The sequence below is a fragment of the Pongo pygmaeus genome, chromosome 14 (assembly GCF_028885625.2).
Source record: "Pongo pygmaeus isolate AG05252 chromosome 14, NHGRI_mPonPyg2-v2.0_pri, whole genome shotgun sequence".
NCBI classification, from domain to species: Eukaryota; Metazoa; Chordata; class Mammalia; order Primates; family Hominidae; genus Pongo; species Pongo pygmaeus.
In genome coordinates, this window is record NC_072387.2 from 123,767,002 (window position 1) to 123,785,656 (window position 18,655).

The 18,655-nt window shown below is 59.7% G+C and overlaps 1 protein-coding gene across 2 annotated transcripts in view; it reads right to left on the minus strand.

Moving 5' to 3' along the window:
* Positions 1 to 18,655, minus strand: part of GAS6 (growth arrest specific 6) — a 48,462-nt gene that overhangs the window by 2,042 nt on the left and 27,765 nt on the right. For both annotated transcript variants that reach the window (XM_054447099.2, XM_063650675.1), the window contains exons 5-13: positions 17,516 to 17,638; positions 15,577 to 15,699; positions 13,243 to 13,365; positions 12,281 to 12,402; positions 10,391 to 10,509; positions 10,056 to 10,245; positions 5,496 to 5,660; positions 3,928 to 4,096; positions 816 to 991 (exon numbers count right to left, since the gene is read on the minus strand). In XM_054447099.2, the coding sequence (XP_054303074.1) occupies positions 816 to 991; positions 3,928 to 4,096; positions 5,496 to 5,660; positions 10,056 to 10,245; positions 10,391 to 10,509; positions 12,281 to 12,402; positions 13,243 to 13,365; positions 15,577 to 15,699; positions 17,516 to 17,638 (1,310 nt within the window). The remainder of the gene's footprint in view (positions 1 to 815; positions 992 to 3,927; positions 4,097 to 5,495; positions 5,661 to 10,055; positions 10,246 to 10,390; positions 10,510 to 12,280; positions 12,403 to 13,242; positions 13,366 to 15,576; positions 15,700 to 17,515; positions 17,639 to 18,655) is intronic.

Consider the following 18,655-nt stretch of genomic DNA (forward strand, 5'->3'; position numbering starts at 1 on the left):
GCCGGTGGGCACTCATGCTGGCACTGCAGCCCAGCAGCCCAGGGGTCAGCTATTGCTACATAATAGCAGCTGTTTATTCCAGATGCTGAGATTCGGTCTGGCCCTGGTAACGAGTATTTGCATGAACCAAGCCTGTCACTGTCGTATCCAAGCAAGCGGGAGGGCTCTGTGGCCCTGGGGTGGGCAGACTTGGAGAACGTGAGCCTCTCTGGTTTGACCCATGTCTCCCTCCTCAGCACAGGAATGAGAGAATAAAACCTGTCTCTGTCACCTCTTGATTGTTCTGTGGGGAAAACAGCATGACTCCCCCAGCCCAGGACAGCTGAGTTATTGTGAGGACTGGGGGTGGGCGGACCTTGTCCAAGGGGCAGCTGCACTCAACTCCACCCAGTGTCCCCCAGGGAAAGATGCTGTTGGGGGCACCGGCCGAGGTCACAGATCCATCTTTTCCAGGGAAATTGGAAAACTGAGTTTGTTGCTGAAATCATCTGACTTAAACATGAAAGACTAATTCAGATTGCTGTGAGCCACCATCTGCCCAACCGAACAGGGGAAAAGCTCCCACACTGTGGGCTGAGTGTGGCTCGCAGGCGCCGGCCCCCTCAGTCAGCCGTGTGGCGGTGATCTGGTGTCCAAACAACTGCCACAGCCCTAAGGGCGGCCCACACCGGGCTTGGCTCATCAGACCTCTGCTCAGAGGCTTTGGGGGTCCCTGGGGATCCCACCGCAGGCCCCCTTCGTCCCCTGCCAGGGACTGCGGCCCACGTGCCTGTGGGTCGAGCCGGTCAGGACACCCTGGGTGGCGGAGGCCCTACCTGCTTCTTGAGCTTCTTCGTCGAGTGATAGTCTACCAGGGCCACAGAGAGAGGCACGGCACGGAGGTCGGGGACCCAGAGCGCGAAGAGCACACCCGTGTCTGCGGCTGGGCGGATGTGAGCCACAACTTCTATTTCCCAGGTTGATTCAGTCCCGATGTCCAGAGGGGTCTGCACTGCAATGAAAGCGGTGCATTATAGGGTGCTATGCACGGTGGAGAGGCTACAGTGAAGTCGGAGCAGGGCCACGAGAGATGCAGTCCCAGCCGCAGCGGGAAGCCGCACAGACAGCCCCGGATCTGGGACGTGATGGAAAACTCAACAGACTGGTTCAGATCTTGGCCCGGAGCCCAGAGGCACCGGGGACCCCCAGGCTGCTTCTCCCTGGCCACACCAGTACCCCATTTCCAAATGCCCTGTAGGTGACCACCAGGCCACACAGACCTGTCTGAGGGGCCATGGGCTGTGCACCATGGGACGCAGGCCTGTCCCTGCCTCCCTCCGATGTCCTCTTGTTTCAGGAGCGCCTGGCAGCTCCTTCCTCAGAGCGCGTGTGGCCTCGTGCCTCGAGTCTCACCTGCAGCTTCCAGGTAGCAGCACAGGGCCCAGTGTGGGCTGAGAGTTTACGACAGCATGCGGACGGGAGCTGTCATAAGCACGGCGGTCTGGGGTCTGAGCTGTCAGGAGCACGCGCAGTCTGGGGTCTGAACTGTCAGTCTTTGCTCTGCTCCTGCCTCAGTGGGGATTTTCCACTCATGCGCTGCATGTATGCATGAACCTCACGTGTGTCATATGTGATGCATCTGAATGAAATCACGTGACATCCACAGCTCATACAAAAGTGCCCCAAAACATATGTTAGTAGAAAGGGCTGAATTCTGGTTCTCCCAGGGAGAACACCACGGCACATCCTCTCCACACCGAGCCCTCCGTGGACTAAGAAGCCAGAAGAAAAAACTTCCACCCTGTTTTCAGTGTTTCTATCTCACCCAGAATTCCAAAGTCCTGATAAAGAAGCTGTTTTAGGAAAAAGGACCCCAAATCACTGTGTGTACAGATTTGTGATCGGGTGCCTCGCACTGTGGGCCGAGGTTGGGGTCAGAGTGAATTGTGTTGGTTTCCCTGTCTCTTTCCCACGGGGCTGTGTGCGCCTCAAACCCACATCGCCTGTCCTGCCTGTCCCCTAGCTGGTACCCGCCACGTCAGTTCTCAACAACCATTTATGGCACTGAAGCACACAAAATCAGAAAAAGTAACAAAAATATTGCAACAGAAACAAAAAGTAACAACAAAAATTCTCCTGTTTGCCAGTCTTCCCATAACCTGTGAAGGGAGAGATGACGGTGTCCTTTAAAATGGAAGCTCCCAGCGGGGCGCAGTGGCTCACGCCTGTAATCCTAGCACTTTGGGAGGCCGAGGTGGGTGAATCACCTAAGGTCGGGAGTTTGAGACCAGCCTGACCAACATGGAGAAACCCCATCTCTACTAAAAATGCAAAATTAGCCGGGTGTGGTGGTGCATGCCTGTAATCCCAGCTACTCGGGCTGGGCAGGAGAATCGCTTGAACCCGGGAGGCGGAGGTTGTGGTGTGAACCTGGGAGGTGAAGCCGAGATCGTGCCATTGCACTCCAGCGTGGGCAACAAGGACGAAACTCCGTCTCAAAAAAAAAAAAAAAAAAAAAAGGAAGCTCCCGACAGGAGGCTGGGCACATGTTGGCCATCAGGGGCTTCACGAGGGCACCGGCCTCTGCTCTCCCCGGGAAGGTTTCCCGGCTCCACGTGGCCCCTTGCATGGAGGCTGCACAGACCTGGAGATCTGCGAGCCTGAGCCCAGCAGAGTCACTGCAGAGTGAGCCAGGCCAGTGCTACCATTCCCAGCAAGTCTCTTCTGTCTTATAAGAGACGTTACTGGTATAGTTTGAGATTCACTGGAAATGCATGGAGCTCTAACTGCTTCTGTCCGGATAGACCAAAACGGGCCAGCAGACGCGGCCAGCAGTCACTGGAAACGGCTCCTGTGATGCCTGCGTAAGGTTACCCCTAAGAAATGTGTATGATATTAAGTGGAAAAAGGATTTAAGCATTTCATATGACATGATTTCGTGTCAAACATTATGATGATGATCTAGATTTATAAGTGCAAAAATCAAGACTGAGGGAGAAGCGTGTGCACAGTCAGTCCAGCCAGTGGCAGACGGCGCTTTTCTCAGATGTCTTTCCTGACACGGTCACGCTTTTGACACCCAGGGGGAGATGGTGACACTGGATCTGGCTCAGGACGGGGCAGGACCCTCCCCTTTGCTCCGCGTGGACCCCCTTGAACCTGGGGTTCCTGCTGGGTGATTGAGGGCCAGCAGCCCTGAGATCTGACGGAGGGGGCGCTGCCTGCCCTCTGTGTGTGTGGGGGCTTCACCATAAACGGCTCGGTGTTCAGGAACAGGGCAGGGCTGCGGTGCCCCAGTGGGGCCCACGTGGGGTGGGGATGTGAGGCAGGGTGGGGCCGAGCAGTAACACTATCCTCACAGCAGCTCCCCGAGCCTGCACTGGGAAGGGTGGCAGCGTGGCGTCACAGGACTGGGCCAGCAGCTTACATCCACCCTGTCCTCCCTTTTTCAGGCCTAGGTTCACTGTCCCCCAGGCAGCTTCACTGCTGTTTTTAGACACCTCCCATTGTAGATGTCTCACTGGGTCATCGGTGACCACAGTGTCCACCACGTTACTGAGAGCTTCCCTGTGCCCCTGGCTAAGTCCTAAGGCTGTGCTGTCTCAGGACTTTCTGCAAAGGACCCTGTAAGGCTCCCAGCCTCCCCAGCCTCCCAGCGCGGGCCTGGCAGGCACCTTCTCTCCCTGGCCTCCTGGCACTGGCCTCACAGGCACCTTCTCGGCACATCTCTCATTTCTTCTTCACTGGCTGACTCTGAACTGAGTGACCTGCATGGCCATCCTGAGAGGTGGGCCTCTGCCCGCACCTCCGCCCACCCCGCCCTGCCCCGGAACCGGAGGAGCCTCAGCTTGTCCTGACACTGCCATCTGAGGCCGTCTGCTTGCTTTCAGCGTATGCCTGTCTGAAGGTGCAGCCACAGCCACCCCAACAGTAAGAGCCAAGACTTACTGTAGTCCAGGCTGTAGAAGGCGAAGCCGCTCCCAGGGTAGAAAGAGCCTCTCTCTGTCACCGAGAAGCACTGCATCCTCGTGTTCACTTTCACCGTTTCCTGGATGGTGGTGTCTTCTCCGTTCAGCCAGTTCCAGCTCCTCATGCAGCCATCCAGACGAGGGTTTATCTGGAAAGGCAGAGAAATCTCCGTGGCTTCCTGGGAGCGAGAAGCCCCGTGCTGGACGCCCCAGCCAGTGGGTGGGCACCTTCGCAGCCCCGGCATGTGCAGATCTATGGCAGAAATGGACCAGTCCCGTCGGTGGTGGTCATTTCACAGCAGGTTTCTTCACTTTACAGAATGACTCACTGCAGAATACCTATTTCCACTGGTGTATGCTCAAGAAATAAAGGTTAATTTTAAAGCTAGGAAAGGACTGAAAAGGCCATGTGGGTCTGAGGTCAAACAGTATGGATTGTTTAACCATCCAGCACTCATGTGAATTATTCAATATTCAATATGGCTGTAGGCAAATCAGGGCAACCCCCTTATCCGTGAAACGAGGAGGGTCAAGCCAGGCAAAGTCCCAGCACCAGGCAGTCTGTGGGCCTGGGAAGCAGGTACCCCTCACAACACTGAAGGTCCCGGCACCAGGCAGTCTGTGGGCCTGGGAAGCAGGTGCCCCTCACAACACCGAAGGGGTGGCTTCTGCACAGGCACTGCCGACACTCAGCACCCACAGACGCGAAGACATGCGTGCCTTTCTCCTATCTGGTGTGGAAGTGAAAATACCCAGGATGAAGGCTTAGACGTCAGCGCGTGGGGGCTGGAGACACAGGTCGGAGGCACGGGCGTGTGCTGTGCTGAAGGGGAGAGAAGGCGGGACCTGGAGAAATGGCCCACGCTGACCGCCCACCACGGCTGTTTTCTCCTTATGAGATTCACGGCAGAGTTACAAAACCCAAAATGTTCTTGGAAATTGTCCAAAAAAGTTTACTGTTCTGTTAAAGAATAATTTCGGCCGGGCGCGGTGGCTCACACCTGTAATCCCAGCACTTTGGGAGGCCAAGGTGGACAGATCATGAGGTCAGGAGATCGAGACCATCCTGGCTAACATGGTGAAACCCCGTCTCTACTAAAAATACAAAAAATTAGCCGGGCGTGGTGGCGGGCGCCTGTAGTCCCAGCTACTCGGGAGGCTGAGGCAGGAGAATGGTGTGAACCTGGGAGGTGGAGGTTGCAGTGAGCCGAGATCGCGCCACTGCACTCCAGCCTGGGCGACAGAGTGAGACTCCGTCTCAAGAAAAAATAATAATAATTTCATTGTGTCTTATCTCCATTGAAAAATAGAGAACTTTATTATCAATTCAGATGAAAACTTAGATGGGTCTCATAAAAAGAGATGGTAAAATTAATGACATAGCTGTACTGTGACTTTGTCAAACTCTAGGAAACCTTTCCTTCCTCTAGGTCCTCCCCACCCCTGGTTAATGGTAAACACAGGGCAGGGCATGACTGAGCCTTCCTGACACCGTTTCCGGGACCCCAGCACACGGCGCGTCTACACAGGGACAGGTACGGTACTCACAGGCTGCACGAGGTCCTTCTCATGGAAGGGAATACCTCCCACGGTGAGGTTCAGATGATACAGTCCTCGCTCCGGTTGGAACAAGTCCCCGGCCACCGCGATTTTCATGACAGCGTCCCTGTTAACCTTGATGACCAGATTCCGCGCCAGCTCCTCAACAGAGATCTGAAGAGAGGCAGCACCATGAGAAGATGGAAGTGCACGTTCTGAAGGGGCTCCCAACGGCAGAAAAACCACACTCATCCTCTCCTGAGCCAAGAGGGTCCCAACCTCAAGGAGACCACCTGATCCTCTCCTGAGCCAAGAGGGACCTGACCTCAGGGAGACCACCTGATCCTCTCCTGAGCCAAGAGGGTCCCAACCTCAAGGAGACCACCTGATCCTCTCCTGGGCCAAGAGGGTCCCAACCTCAGGGAGACCACCTGATCCTCACCTGGGCCAAGAGGGTCCCAACCTCAGGGAGACCACCTGATCCTCACCTGGGCCAAGAGGGACCCAACCTCAAGGAGACCACCTGATCCTCTCCTGAGCCAAGAGGGACCCGACCTCAAGGAGACCACCTGATCCTCTCCTGAGCCAAGAGGGACCTGACCTCAAGGAGACCACCTGATCCTCACTGGAGCCAAGAGGGTCCCAATCTCAGGGAGGCCACCTGATCCTCATCTGAGCCAAGAGGGTCCCAACCTCAGGGAGACAACCTGATCCTCACCTGGGCCAAGAGGGTCCCAACCTCAGGGAGACCACCTGATCCTCACCTGGGCCAAGAGGGTCCCAACCTCAGGGAGACCACCTGATCCTCACCTGGGCCAAGAGGGTCCCAACCTCAGGGAGACCACCTGATCCTCACCTGGGCCAAGAGGGACCTGACCTCAGGGAGACCACGTGATCCTCCCCTGGGCCAAGAGGGTCCCAACCTCAGGGAGACCACCTGATCCTCACCTGAGCCAAGAGGGACCTGACCTCAGGGAGACCACCTGATCCTCACTGGAGCCAAGAGGGACCCGACCTCAGGGAGACCACCTGATCCTCACCTGGGCCAAGAGGGTCCCAACCTCAGGGAGACCACGTGATCCTCACCTGGGCCAAGAGGGTCCCAACCTCAGGGAGACCACCTGATCCTCACCTGAGCCAAGGGGGTCCCAACCTCAGGGAGACCACCTGATCCTCACCTGAGCCAAGAGGGACCTGACCTCAAGGAGACCACCTGATCCTCACCTGGGCCAAGAGGGTCCCAACCTCAGGGAGACCACCTGATCCTCACCTGAGCCAAGAGGGACCTGACCTCAGGGAGACCACCTGATCCTCACCTGAGCCAAGAAGGTCCCAATCTCAGGGAGACCACCTGATCCTCACCTGAGCCAAGAGGGTCCCAACCTCAGGGAGACCACCTGATCCTCACCTGAGCCAAGAGGGTCCCAATCTCAGGGAGACCACCTGATCCTCACCTGGGCCAAGAGGGACCCGACCTCAGGGAGACCACCTGATCCTCACCTGGGCCAAGAGGGTCCCAACCTCAGGGAGACCACGTGATCCTCCCCTGGGCCAAGAGGGTCCCAACCTCAGGGAGACCACCTGATCCTCACCTGAGCCAAGAGGGTCCCAATCTCAGGGAGACCACCTGATCCTCACCTGGGCCAAGAGGGACCCGACCTCAGGGAGACCACCTGATCCTCACCTGGGCCAAGAGGGTCCCAACCTCAGGGAGACCACGTGATCCTCACCTGGGCCAAGAGGGTCCCAACCTCAGGGAGACCACCTGATCCTCACCTGAGCCAAGGGGGTCCCAACCTCAGGGAGACCACCTGATCCTCACCTGAGCCAAGAGGGACCTGACCTCAAGGAGACCACCTGATCCTCACCTGGGCCAAGAGGGTCCCAACCTCAGGGAGACCACCTGATCCTCACCTGAGCCAAGAGGGACCTGACCTCAGGGAGACCACCTGATCCTCACCTGAGCCAAGAAGGTCCCAATCTCAGGGAGACCACCTGATCCTCACCTGAGCCAAGAGGGTCCCAACCTCAGGGAGACCACCTGATCCTCACCTGAGCCAAGAGGGTCCCAATCTCAGGGAGACCACCTGATCCTCACCTGAGCCAAGAGGGTCCCAATCTCAGGGAGACCACCTGATCCTCACCTGAGCCAAGAGGGTCCCAATCTCAGGGAGACCACGTGATCCTCACCTGGGCCAAGAGGGTCCCAATCTCAGGGAGACCACGTGATCCTCACCTGGGCCAAGGGGGACCCAACCTCAGGGAGACCACCTGATCCTCACCTGGGCCAAGAGGGTCCCAATCTCAGGGAGGCCACGTGATCCTCACCTGGGCCAAGAGGGTCCCAATCTCAGGGAGGCCACCTGATCCTCACTGAGGCCAAGAGGGTTCCAACCTCAGGGAGACCATGTGATCCTCACCTGGGCCAAGAGGGACCCAACCTCAGAGAGTCCATGCTCATCATCTGGGCCAGGAGGGCCCTCGATGCATCAATGTGGTCACTAAAAACTTTCCTCGTAGAAAACCTGTAAAGTCTAACACTAGATACACTATATTCCTAAGCTTCAGAAGAATATCCTTCTTCCTGTGTGAAAACACCTTTCAGGTATTTGGGTTTGAACTGAATCACAAAAACATGGTACAAATTTGGGTCAGCTGGGTTTGGGGAGCAGCTAGAGAGGGTGGAATTGGGGAGGGGTCCTCACGAGGTACCCCTGCTGGGGAAGGGCCCGTCTTGGTGGGGTGCTGCAGCCGCTGTGAGTCACCGGGCAGGACTACACTGCAACACCGCTCCCCCCAGGTGACCTCGCCTCAGGCCACCTGCCCCGGGCCCCTCATCCCTGTGTCTCCATCCCCTGCAACACTGCTCCCCCCAGGCAACCTCGCCTTGGGCCACCTGCCCCGGGCCCCTCATCCCCATGGCTCCACCTCTGAAACTGCTTCTGCTCCATTTGCTTTCTGTAGCTTTGCTGAGAACAGCCTCCTGCTCTTGGAGATGCTGTTCCTTTAAGAGGTTGGGAAAAATGGAGCAAGGCATTGCTTTGCAGAATGGAAATACAAGTCTACAATGTTTCATCTGCAGGGATCAGGGTGAATTTTTCCACTTCATCTTCACTTCTGAAGGGCAAGACGTGCTTTTTACCTTTCTTCCCAACGTTTCCTTCTGAAAGCCCAGTGTGGTGAGGGAGGCCCAGCACTGTGGGCAGAAGCCTGTTTGGTTACAGGCCCTCTTGCTCCACGGATGGGGACGTGGGGTGGACGCGTTTTACCGCTGCCCACAGCTGCCCAAGTGCAGGTCCAACCAGGACCCCTCAGGTTGCCCATGGGGCTGGGGTCCAGGTGGTCAGGACGTCTCTGGCAAGGGGCAGCTCCTGTGAGGTCACCTGGACCCTTGGCATGCATGGCTGCACTGACCAGCGGGCCCTGGGAGCCAGAGCTCAGGGACAGCAGCGTCCACGCCGTCCTACAGGGAAAGGTGGGCGGGCGGCGCCTGGCCTGGCCACGGCCAGGGAGACACGTACGGCAGGAGCTCTGGGCTGTGGTGCAGGTTCAGTGGCGGCTTCCTCCCCTGGTGGGGCACCCTGCGTGTAGCATCAAGCAGCCGGGGTCTCTGTTCCCCACCCCACTCGGGATAAACAGCACGGCCTCCAGACACAGCCCAGGGTCCCCTGGGGCTGAGAACCATGGGTTCTCACCTGAGCCAAGAGCGACCTGAACTCAGGGAGACCAAACTCACAGGTTGCACTCAAGGCCCCTTTCTGAGGGAGCCAGGCTGATACGTGATGAAATAGCAGAGAGGCCTAGAGCACCACAGCGAGCCCTGGAGCATGAACTAAACAGGGCAGGGGTCCCCGTCCCCCGGAGCATGAACTAAGCAGGGCAGGGGTCTGTCCCCCAGAGCATGAACTAAACAGGGCAGGGGTCTGTCCCCCAGAGCATGAACTAAACAGGGCAGGGGTCCCCATCCCCCAGAGCATGAACTAAACAGGGCAGGGGTCCCCGTCCCCCGGAGCATGAACTAAACAGGGCAGGGGTCCCCGTCCCCCAGAGCATGAACTAAACAGGGCAGGAGTCTGTCCCCCAGAGCATGAACTAAACAGGGCAGGAGTCTGTCCCCCAGAGCATGAACTAAACAGGGCAGGGGTCTATCCCCCAGAGCATGAACTAAACAGGGCAGGGGTCTATCCCCCAGAGCATGAACTAAACAGGGCAGGGGTCCCCGTCCCCCAGAGCATGAACTGAACAGGGCAGGGGTCCCCGTCCCCCAGAGCATGAACTGAACAGGGCAGGCGTCTGTCCCCCAGAGCATGAACTAAACAGGGCAGGGGTCTGTCCCCCAGAGCATGAACTAAACAGGGCAGGGGTCTGTCCCCTGGACCATGAACTAAACAGGGCAGGGGTCCGTCCCCCAGAGCATGAACTAAATGGGGCAGGGGTCACTGTCCTGCCTGCATGCAGCAGGTGCAGCCCCAGAGCTCATCTCCTAACGGTTGCACAAGCAAGTGACAGCCGGGTCTGGCTCAGGGAGAACCCCGTGAGGCCCGGAAGGGGCGGCTGCCGCACACTCACTGTCTGCCACATGCCATGGTTGATGACCGGGCCGCTGCTGGTGACGCGGCCGACACCGTTGTAGCGCAGCTGCAGCTCCAGCCGCCCGGCTCGCAGGGCCAGCACGATCCAGGTGCTGTCCTGGTGGCCTCCAGCGAACAGGAGGATGCCCTCGGGGTCAAAGGTCCGGAAGTCAAACTCAGCTACGAGCCTGGGCACCCACAGGAGAAATGAGTCAGCACTGGGCACAAGCAGATGCCCGGCCCCTCCCTGCCGGCCGAGCCCCGGCCCGGGCCCCGTGAAGCCAGCGTCTCGGCCATTCTAAGTTGTGTTGCCTTCTGTGGACACCTCCTCACCTGGTGGGCTGCAGCCTCTTGAAGCGCAGTCGGATCACGGGGGTCCCACTGAACATCCGGCCCAGGTACAAGGACTTCACACTCTTGGCCACGCTGAAGGGCACGCACGGCAAGATGTCCTGCCACGGACAGGGGGCCACGCCGGTCAGGGATGTGGCCTTCACTCCTGCCCCCCTGAGCCCCGGTGTGCAGCGGGTCCACTGTCCCGCCCATGCCTCGGGAGTGGCCACCGCACCTCTAGCTGCTGAGACCCCAGAGGCTGTCGCACCTGCCCCACCACCAGGGCTCCCAGGTGAAGGGCGGGCTTGCAGCAGCCGCTTCCCACAGGGCTTCTCGGGGGTCCCTGTCACCTCCTTCCCTGCTCATTTCCCTTGACCCTTTATTTTTAAATTATGAAACATTTCAAGCATACGCTTTTAAATTATGAAATATTTCAAGCATACAAAAATTACAGAGAATCATTAAAAAGTATACACTATTATGAAATAAATATGGATGCCTCGAAGATGGCTGTCCTGGAAAGTTCCCTGCTCTGGGCTGCAGTTTCTCCATGCTGCCCGAAGGGGGACAGAACCAAATCTGGTGTGAGCTGACACCCCTGGAAGATGGAGGGGCTGGGGCTGAGCCAGGCCTGCTCTGCCCACCGTGGGCAGCCAGGGTGAGTTGGATGCCTGGCAGGGGTCTGACATCCTCTGCATGAGTACATGAGGCAGCAAGGCAAAGAACCTCAAGGCGAGGGCTGGCTGGGAGCCCTGAACGTTGCAGCCCAGACCCAAGAGCCCCGCGGCTGCATCCAGGTCTGTGACTCCGAGAAGCTGTCCTGGTGACTGTTTCACCCGTGGTTTTGCTTTTTAAATAAATGCTCACTCTCATCAACCCCACAGGCACAGGCCCAAGGTGAACAGGAAAGACGAGAGCCGCCCTGCCCGGAAACGTCCACATGTGGGTACTGCATCCCCACCGGTGGGACAGGCACTGGTGTGACAGGTCGGTGTGACAGGCACTGGTGTGAAAGGCACCAGTGTGACAGGTCAGTGTGACAGGGACCGGTGTGACAGGTTGGTGTGACAGGCACCGGTGTGACAGATCAGTGTGACAGGTCGGTGTGACAGATCAGTGTGACAGGTCGGTGTGACAGGCACCGGTGTGACAGGCACTGGTGTGACAGGTCAGTGTGACAGGCCCTGGTGTGACAGGTCGGTGTGACAGGCACTGGTGTGAAAGGCACCAGTGTGACAGGTCAGTGTGACAGGGACTGGTGTGACAGGTTGGTGTGACAGACACCGGTGTGACAGGTCGGCGTGACAGGCACCGGTGTGACAGATCGGTGTGACAGGTCGGTGTGACAGGCCCCGGTGTGACAGGTCGGTGTGACAGGCCCCGGTGTGACAGGTCGGTCATGCTGGCTCCCTGGCACGCAGTAGAGTGGGGACCGTGCCCCTGTGAGTGTCACACTGGGGTCCACACCAGGCTGATCCCCTGTGAGTGTCACACTGGGGTCCACACCAGGCTGATCCCCTGTGAGTGTCACACTGGGGTCCACACCAGGCTGATCCCCTGTGAGTGTCACACTGGGGTCCACACCAGGCTGATCCCCTGTGAGTGTCACACTGGGGTCCACACCAGGCTGATCCCCTGTGAGTGTCACACTGGGGTCCACACCAGGCTGATCTACTGTGAGTTGGGAGTTGCCATAGAGACTTTATAAATACAACCAAACATCTTCCAGGGAACAGAAGCATTTCTCATCCCAAACCTCCACATGGCCCTGGAGATCCCCAACACCTTAGCAAAGGCCAGGTCTTCACGGAAGCGTTTCTCCCGAAAGCCCCCACCGGCGAGGGCCCCCAGAACCACCGTGAAGGGCCTGCGGGGCCAGGGGCTGCCTACCTCACAGGTGTCCATGTCCTGGGACAGCTTGAGGCCCCCACGCCCGTCACAGTGGCAGGTGTAGCTCCCTGGGGAGTTCACGCAGACCTGCTCACAGCGGCCCTGCAGACACTCATCCACATCTGCCAGCCAGAGGGAAGCAGCAGTGAGCAGGGGAGGCCTCTACGCTGTACTGCCGCGGGATCACACCGCGATTGCTCAAACCACACACAAGGTGCACTCAAGGAATTACATGCAGATTCTAATGGGGGCGGCCTGGGGGTCGCGTCCTCCCACTGGAAAGCTAGGTCGCCCCCTCGGTCTGCTCCTGCCCGGGTTCTTTCTTGAGAGAATAAAAGTGTTGCAGGTGTCCCAGGAGAGCGCTCCCAACGAGCCAGACCCACCCCCGCTGCCGGGCTGGTGTGGAAGGCAGGTCTGGGAAGCACAGAGCCTGGGCCGTGCAGTGAGGTGTCCCCGGGAGCACAGAGGAGCCGACAGCTGTGGTGGGAGATGGAGGTCGGTGCAGGCAGCCTGGGCTTCCCCACTCTCTCTGTCTGCCTACTCAGCCCCACTGTTCCCATCACTGGGGGCACGGCCCCTCTTGGAGGCTCTATAGCCAACAGGGCCCCCCCATGGCGGCTGGAAAGACAGAACAGTAGAGGGAGGCTTGCTGCTCCCCGTCCCTTTGGGGAGAGGCCCCATCTATGCAGGTGGAGAAGGGTACACACGCGTGCACATGCGATGTATATGCATGTGTGCGGTTCGTTCGTGTGCACAAGGGGCATGGGTGCCTGTGTGTGCTCACGCGTGTGAGGGCACGGTGGCAGAACAGGCCATTACCAGGCTGATAGAAATGGGGAGAAAGAGACTTTCTTTCACCAGAAGCACCCGGTTGTTAGCAACTGCCCTGGCTCAGGCGGTGACTGGCACCGTGTCTAGACCTGGGCGTCAGAGAAACCGAGGGTGACTGCATGGCGTGGTACCTCGGCAAGCCTTCTCCCGGGAGCTGTACGCAAAGCCCTCCTCACAGAGGCAGGAGTAGGAGCCCGGCAGGTTCTTGCAGCGCGCCTCCCCGCAGGCCTCCGAGTCTGCACACTCGTCGATGTCTGCAAGCAAAACCGGCCAACTGCAGCAGGCGGCCGCAGGGGCCGGCCAGGGCACCACCTGGACGTCACGGCCAGGCTCTGCGGGGCCGGCGCGCCCTGGCCCCATTTCCGTGCCCTCCTCCCCTGACCAGGCAGCTCCCGGGGTGTTGGGGCACGCTTCTGATCAAGGCCCAGCTGGGAAGGCTGATTTCAGCCCAGCAGATGGAGAGCTGGGAAGGGCCCTGCTTGGTCGAGGGGTGGGGGGCGGTGGTGCACGTTGTGCTGTTCCATTTAAATGACGGTGTTACAGGACACGGGGCAGTAAAAAGTAACCCCCTGGGGGCATTTGAAACTAAAACCCCATCCCCAAAGAGAAGCATTTACTGGTTTCAATCAATTTCCACTACCGGGTTAAACCACAATCCTAAGACTTGAGCATCTAATGTGGGACAGACGCTGTTTATGGCCAAGCACCCCAGGGTACGAGAGGCAACCCTGAAATGAAGAGCCCTTTAGTCACCAGAGGAGAGCAAAGACAGGGGCACAGAGAAAGGGGGGGGAGGAGGAAAGGGAGTAGGAGGGGGAGGAGGAAGAGGAGGGGGAGGGGAAGGAGGAAGAGGAGGGGGAGGGGAAGGAGGAAGAGGAGGGGGAGGGGAAGGAGGAAGAGGAGGGGGAGGGGAAGGAGGAAGAGGAGGGGGAGGGGAAGGAGGAAGAGGAGGAGGGAGAGGGATAAGGGGGAGGGGGAGGGGAGGAGGGGGAGGAGGAGGGGGTAGGGAGAGGACGGAGAGAAGGGGGAGGAGAAGGGGGAGGGGGAGAAGGGGAGAAGGGAAGGAGGAGGAGGGAGGGGGAGGAGGGAGGAGGGGGAGGAGGAGGAGGAGAAGCAGGGAGGAAGAGGAGAAGGTGAGGGAGGGGCGGGGGGAGGAGGTGGGGGAGGGGGTGGGGAGGGGTGGGGGAGGAAGAGGAGAGGGGAAATAAGGATGGGGAGGAGGAAGGGGAAAAAGGAGGGAGAATGAGGAGGAAGAAGAGGGGAATGAGGAGGAGGACGATGGGGAGGAAGATGGGGAGTTGGGGGGAGGAGGAGAAGAAAGAGGAGGAGGAGGAGAAAAAGACGGGAATGCCTCTGTCACTATGGGCAGTAACTGTGAGCCTAGACTTTGCCGGGAGTGCCCGACTGGTGCAGGGACCCATGGGAGATGCTTTAGACGTCATCTCTCAGGATCGGCCTCGTCTTCACCTCTCTTTAAACATGGGGTGCTGCTGTCTTACAGGTCAGGGATGGCACAGTGATGGGAGGGGCTCTGTCCTGAACGGGGAAATGGGTTTATGTGTTAAGATGGGAATCACGTCATCTGCACACAGGACTAACTCCTGGGTGGTCAGAGAAGGGAACCACCAAAGTGGACACAAATAGCAGCGCCTTTTGAAATCGGGGGACGGGGTGTGGCCCCTCCTGTCTGGTCAGATTCACTCTCCAGCTCCTGGGGCTGTTTCTCCCTGAGGAACTGTCTGTCTTGTCCACGCAGTTCGGTGTCCTGGACAGTCAGCAGCAGCACTAAGAACTATGCCAGAAATTCTCAGGGACACGCCTGGGCATGTCCAGATCCAAGGTGGGGAGGGAGGAGGAAGGTGCTCCCCCTGCAAAGTGGCAAAGCGCCAGTGGCAGCAGCAGCACCTGGAACAGCGTCGGGGGTGCGCACATTCACAGTGACTTTCTGGGGTGTCCTGGGGCTCCCCAGCTCTGGCCCTGGGCTGAGGGAGCCCCAGACTGAAACATGAAGGGAAGTGGGGAGGGCAGGGCTATATTTAGGGGACAGAGGGAGACCAACAACGGGGTGCTTCTGGGGATGCTGGGGAGAGGGGATGGTGGGGGGACCCTAGCCTGGAGCCCTGACCCACAAGCTCACTACACAAGTGCCTGGAGCACTTCCAGGCTCTGTGAGGCTCTGGGGAATGGACGAGGCCCTACAGCCAGCAGTGTGGCCTCATGGGCTGGGCCGGCCCCCTGAGTTCTGGCCCTTAGATGCTGGCTGAGTCATCCTGGTGTGGGGCCGAGCAGCTCCCTGTGCTGCGGCTGGCCTGGGCTTGTGTAGTCTCTGCAGGATGCCCCATCCCATCCAGAACCATAGGAACCCAGCCAGCAGCAGCCACTTGCAGAAGAGCAGACATGACCAAAAATAGAAGGTGCGGAGAGGAGAGAGAAGAGAGGAGAGAGGCCTCACCCCAGGGCCTTACCTTGGCAGGTCCTGCCGTCAGAGGAGAGCTCGAAGCCGCTGTGGCAGGCACAGTGGAAGCTGCCCGGCTTGTTGTGGCAGATCTGGAGGCAGCCCCCGTTCTCCTGGCTGCATTCGTTGACATCTGGGAACAAGCACAGGCCTGAAAGGGAGCCCAAGGGTGCACAGCCCCTGGCTACTGTAGGAAGAGATCCCAGAGGTACACAGCTCAGCCCTAGAGCAGGGAGAGATCCCGGAGGTACACAGCCCAGCCCTGGAGCAGGGAGGGAGCCCGGAGGTGCACAGCCCAGCCCTGGAGCAGAGAGAGATCCCAGAGGTACACAGCCCAGCCCTGGAGCAGAGAGAGATCCCAGAGGTGCACAGCCCAGCCCTAGAGCAGGGAGGGAGCCCAGGGGTGCACAGCCCAGCCCTGGAGCAGGAGGAAGGGACCCCGGGGGTGCACAGCCCAGCCCTGGAGCAGGGAGAGATCCCAGAGGTGCACAGCCCAGCCCTAGAGCAGGGAGGGAGCCCAGGGGTGCACAGCCCAGCCCTGGAGCAGGAGGAAGGGACCCCGGGGGTGCACAGCCCAGCCCTGGAGCAGGAGGAAGGGACCCCGGGGGTGCACAGCCCAGCCCTGGAGCAGAGAGAGATCCCAGAGGTGCACAGCCCAGCCCTGGAGCAGAGAGAGAGATCCCAGAGGTGCACGGCCCAGCCTTGGAGCAGGGAGGGAGCCCGGGGGTACACAGCCCAGCCCTGGAGCAGAGAGAGATCCTAGAGGTGCACAGCCCAGCCCTGGAACAGAGATCCCAGAGGTGCACAGCCCAGCCCTGGAGCAGGGAGGGAGCCCGGGGGTGCACAGCCCAGCCCTGGAGCAGGAGGAAGGGACCCCAGGGGTGCACAGCCCAGCCCTGGAGCAGAGAGAGATCCCAGAGGTGCACAGCCCAGCCCTGGAGCAGGGAGGCAGCCCAGAGGTACACAGCCCAGCCCTGGAGCAGAGAGAGATCCCAGAGGTGCACAGCCCAGTCCTGGAGCAGGGAGGGAGCCCGGGGGGTGCACAGCCCAGCCCTGGAGCAGAGAGAGATCCCAGAGGTGCACAGCCCAGACCTGGAACAGGAGGAAGGGACCCCAGGGGTGCACAGCCCAGCCCTGGAGCAGGGAGGGAGCCCGGGAGTGCACAGCCCAGCCCCGGAGCAGAGAGAGATCCTAGAGGTGCACAGCCCAGCCCTGGAGCAGGAAGGGACCCTGGGAGTGCACAGCCCAGCCCTGGAGCAGAGAGAGATCCCAGGGCTTGGACCTCACATCCCCCTCAGCAGCCCCAGCATTTCATGGCCCCTGGTCCTGGCCTTGCGTGTGGAGGTAGATGGTGGGAGGGCATGGGGGATCCCCAGCTGCAGTCTCAGCCCGGGGAGCTGCTGGCAGTCACAGCCCACAGGGCTCAGCTCCCTGGATGCCCATGTGCTTGCAGGAGGAGGCTGCAGGCCAGGAGTGACCTCTGGGTGCCTGAGGACAGACAAGGCCAGGCCAGAGCTGGCTACTCCTTAGCAAAGCCCTCCTAGGCCACCTGTGGGGTGGGACTTGCCAAAGGGGACAGGCTGGCCTGCTGGACTCTCCACTATGGGTCTCCACCAGGCCCTGGAGCTATTCTTCCTCCAGGGTCTTCACTGACACCACAGGTCTGCACTCAAGGATGGTCAGAGGTGAAATTTCTCCCCCGCCTTTCAATCAGTGGGTGCTGAGGCATCACTTGGTGTTTCCTTTCATTCCAGCCCTGCTCCCAGAAAGGAGACCGCAGCTCCTCCCAATTCTCCTGGGGCTCCAGGATACCTCAGGGCTGCAGCCTCCTTGGGGCTGTCGGAGAGCAGCCTGAGGATGGCCCAGCCCTGGAGTGGGAGTGAGGAGTGGGGATCAGGGCAGGGTTGGAGAGGGAGGGAGACCCCGCCTTTGTCTTCAGCCTCACGTACCTTTGTCGCAGAGCCGGCCCCCCCAGCCAGCTTTACACAGGCAGAAGAAATTGCCCATGAGGTCCTGGCAGGCTTGGGTCCCCTTCCTATCGCAGGGGTTGGGCGTGCACTGGTCAGGCAGGTCTGATTGGGGACACAAAGTGGAAAATCATGTTCAGCTGCCCCTCTGCGCCCTATGCAGCTGAGATCAGGGCGGCCGTGGGGTCTCGGGTCCAGCCCGGAGGAGCTTTGAGGGGCGGAGGCTGAGGCAGGCCCCGGGCACCCGAGCCCCCTGTGCTGGCCTAGGGCTGATAGAACAGGCTGGCGGGCCCTGGGGCTGGCTCCAGGAAAACTCAGATCAACTGGGACGGAGTGCCAGCAGGCCTGGACGCGAGGCGGGAAGGGCTGAGGGCAAAGGAGCAGGAACTGCCTGGCGTGAGGCCCGGGAGCTCAGACCTCCCAGGGAGTAGGCACACAGAACCCCCAGCTGACCTGGGGGCTTCCAGGCAGACTTAGAACATTCTGCCTTCCCTGGCCAGCCCTAGCCCATCTCTGGTGAACTCTCCCCGCTGGGTGTGGCAGGGAGGACCCCAGGCCCAGGCTGCACTGCCAGAGGGGTCCTCCAGAAAGCCCCCCTCTTTCTGCTTAGCTGCCCCCTCTCCACGTGTCTTGATGGCTTTAGGCCAGGTGTGTTCTGCCCTCTCTCAGGGTGGTCACCTGGGCTCAGCTCCTGCAGGGCCAGAGATCAGGGGGACGGGTGACGGCCTGAGGGTGGGAACCCGTCCCAGCGCAGCTGCTTCCCAAGCAGTCCCCCATCTGAGGAGCTGCTCACAAACACGTTCATATGAGGAGCTGCTCACAAACACGCTTCCAGGACACGGACCGAAACCACGTCCCAGAGGCAGGCAGGGAAGCCCCCGACAGTGCAGTTACGCAAGCCTGAGCCCCGGGAAGTTGGCAGAAAGAACGACAATTACACCCGGAGCTCAAAGAATCCTTTCATGGCTGCTGGCTGAGCAGAAGCAGCTCGGGGCTGGGCATGGCAGTGCCCAGGGGCGCGGTCCACACTCAGCTCAGTCCCACATGAGGACTCAGCCACGCTCAGCTTAGCCACACACGGCTCCGTGGGGAACCCTGGGTAGGGCCCCCTGCTGGCTGAGA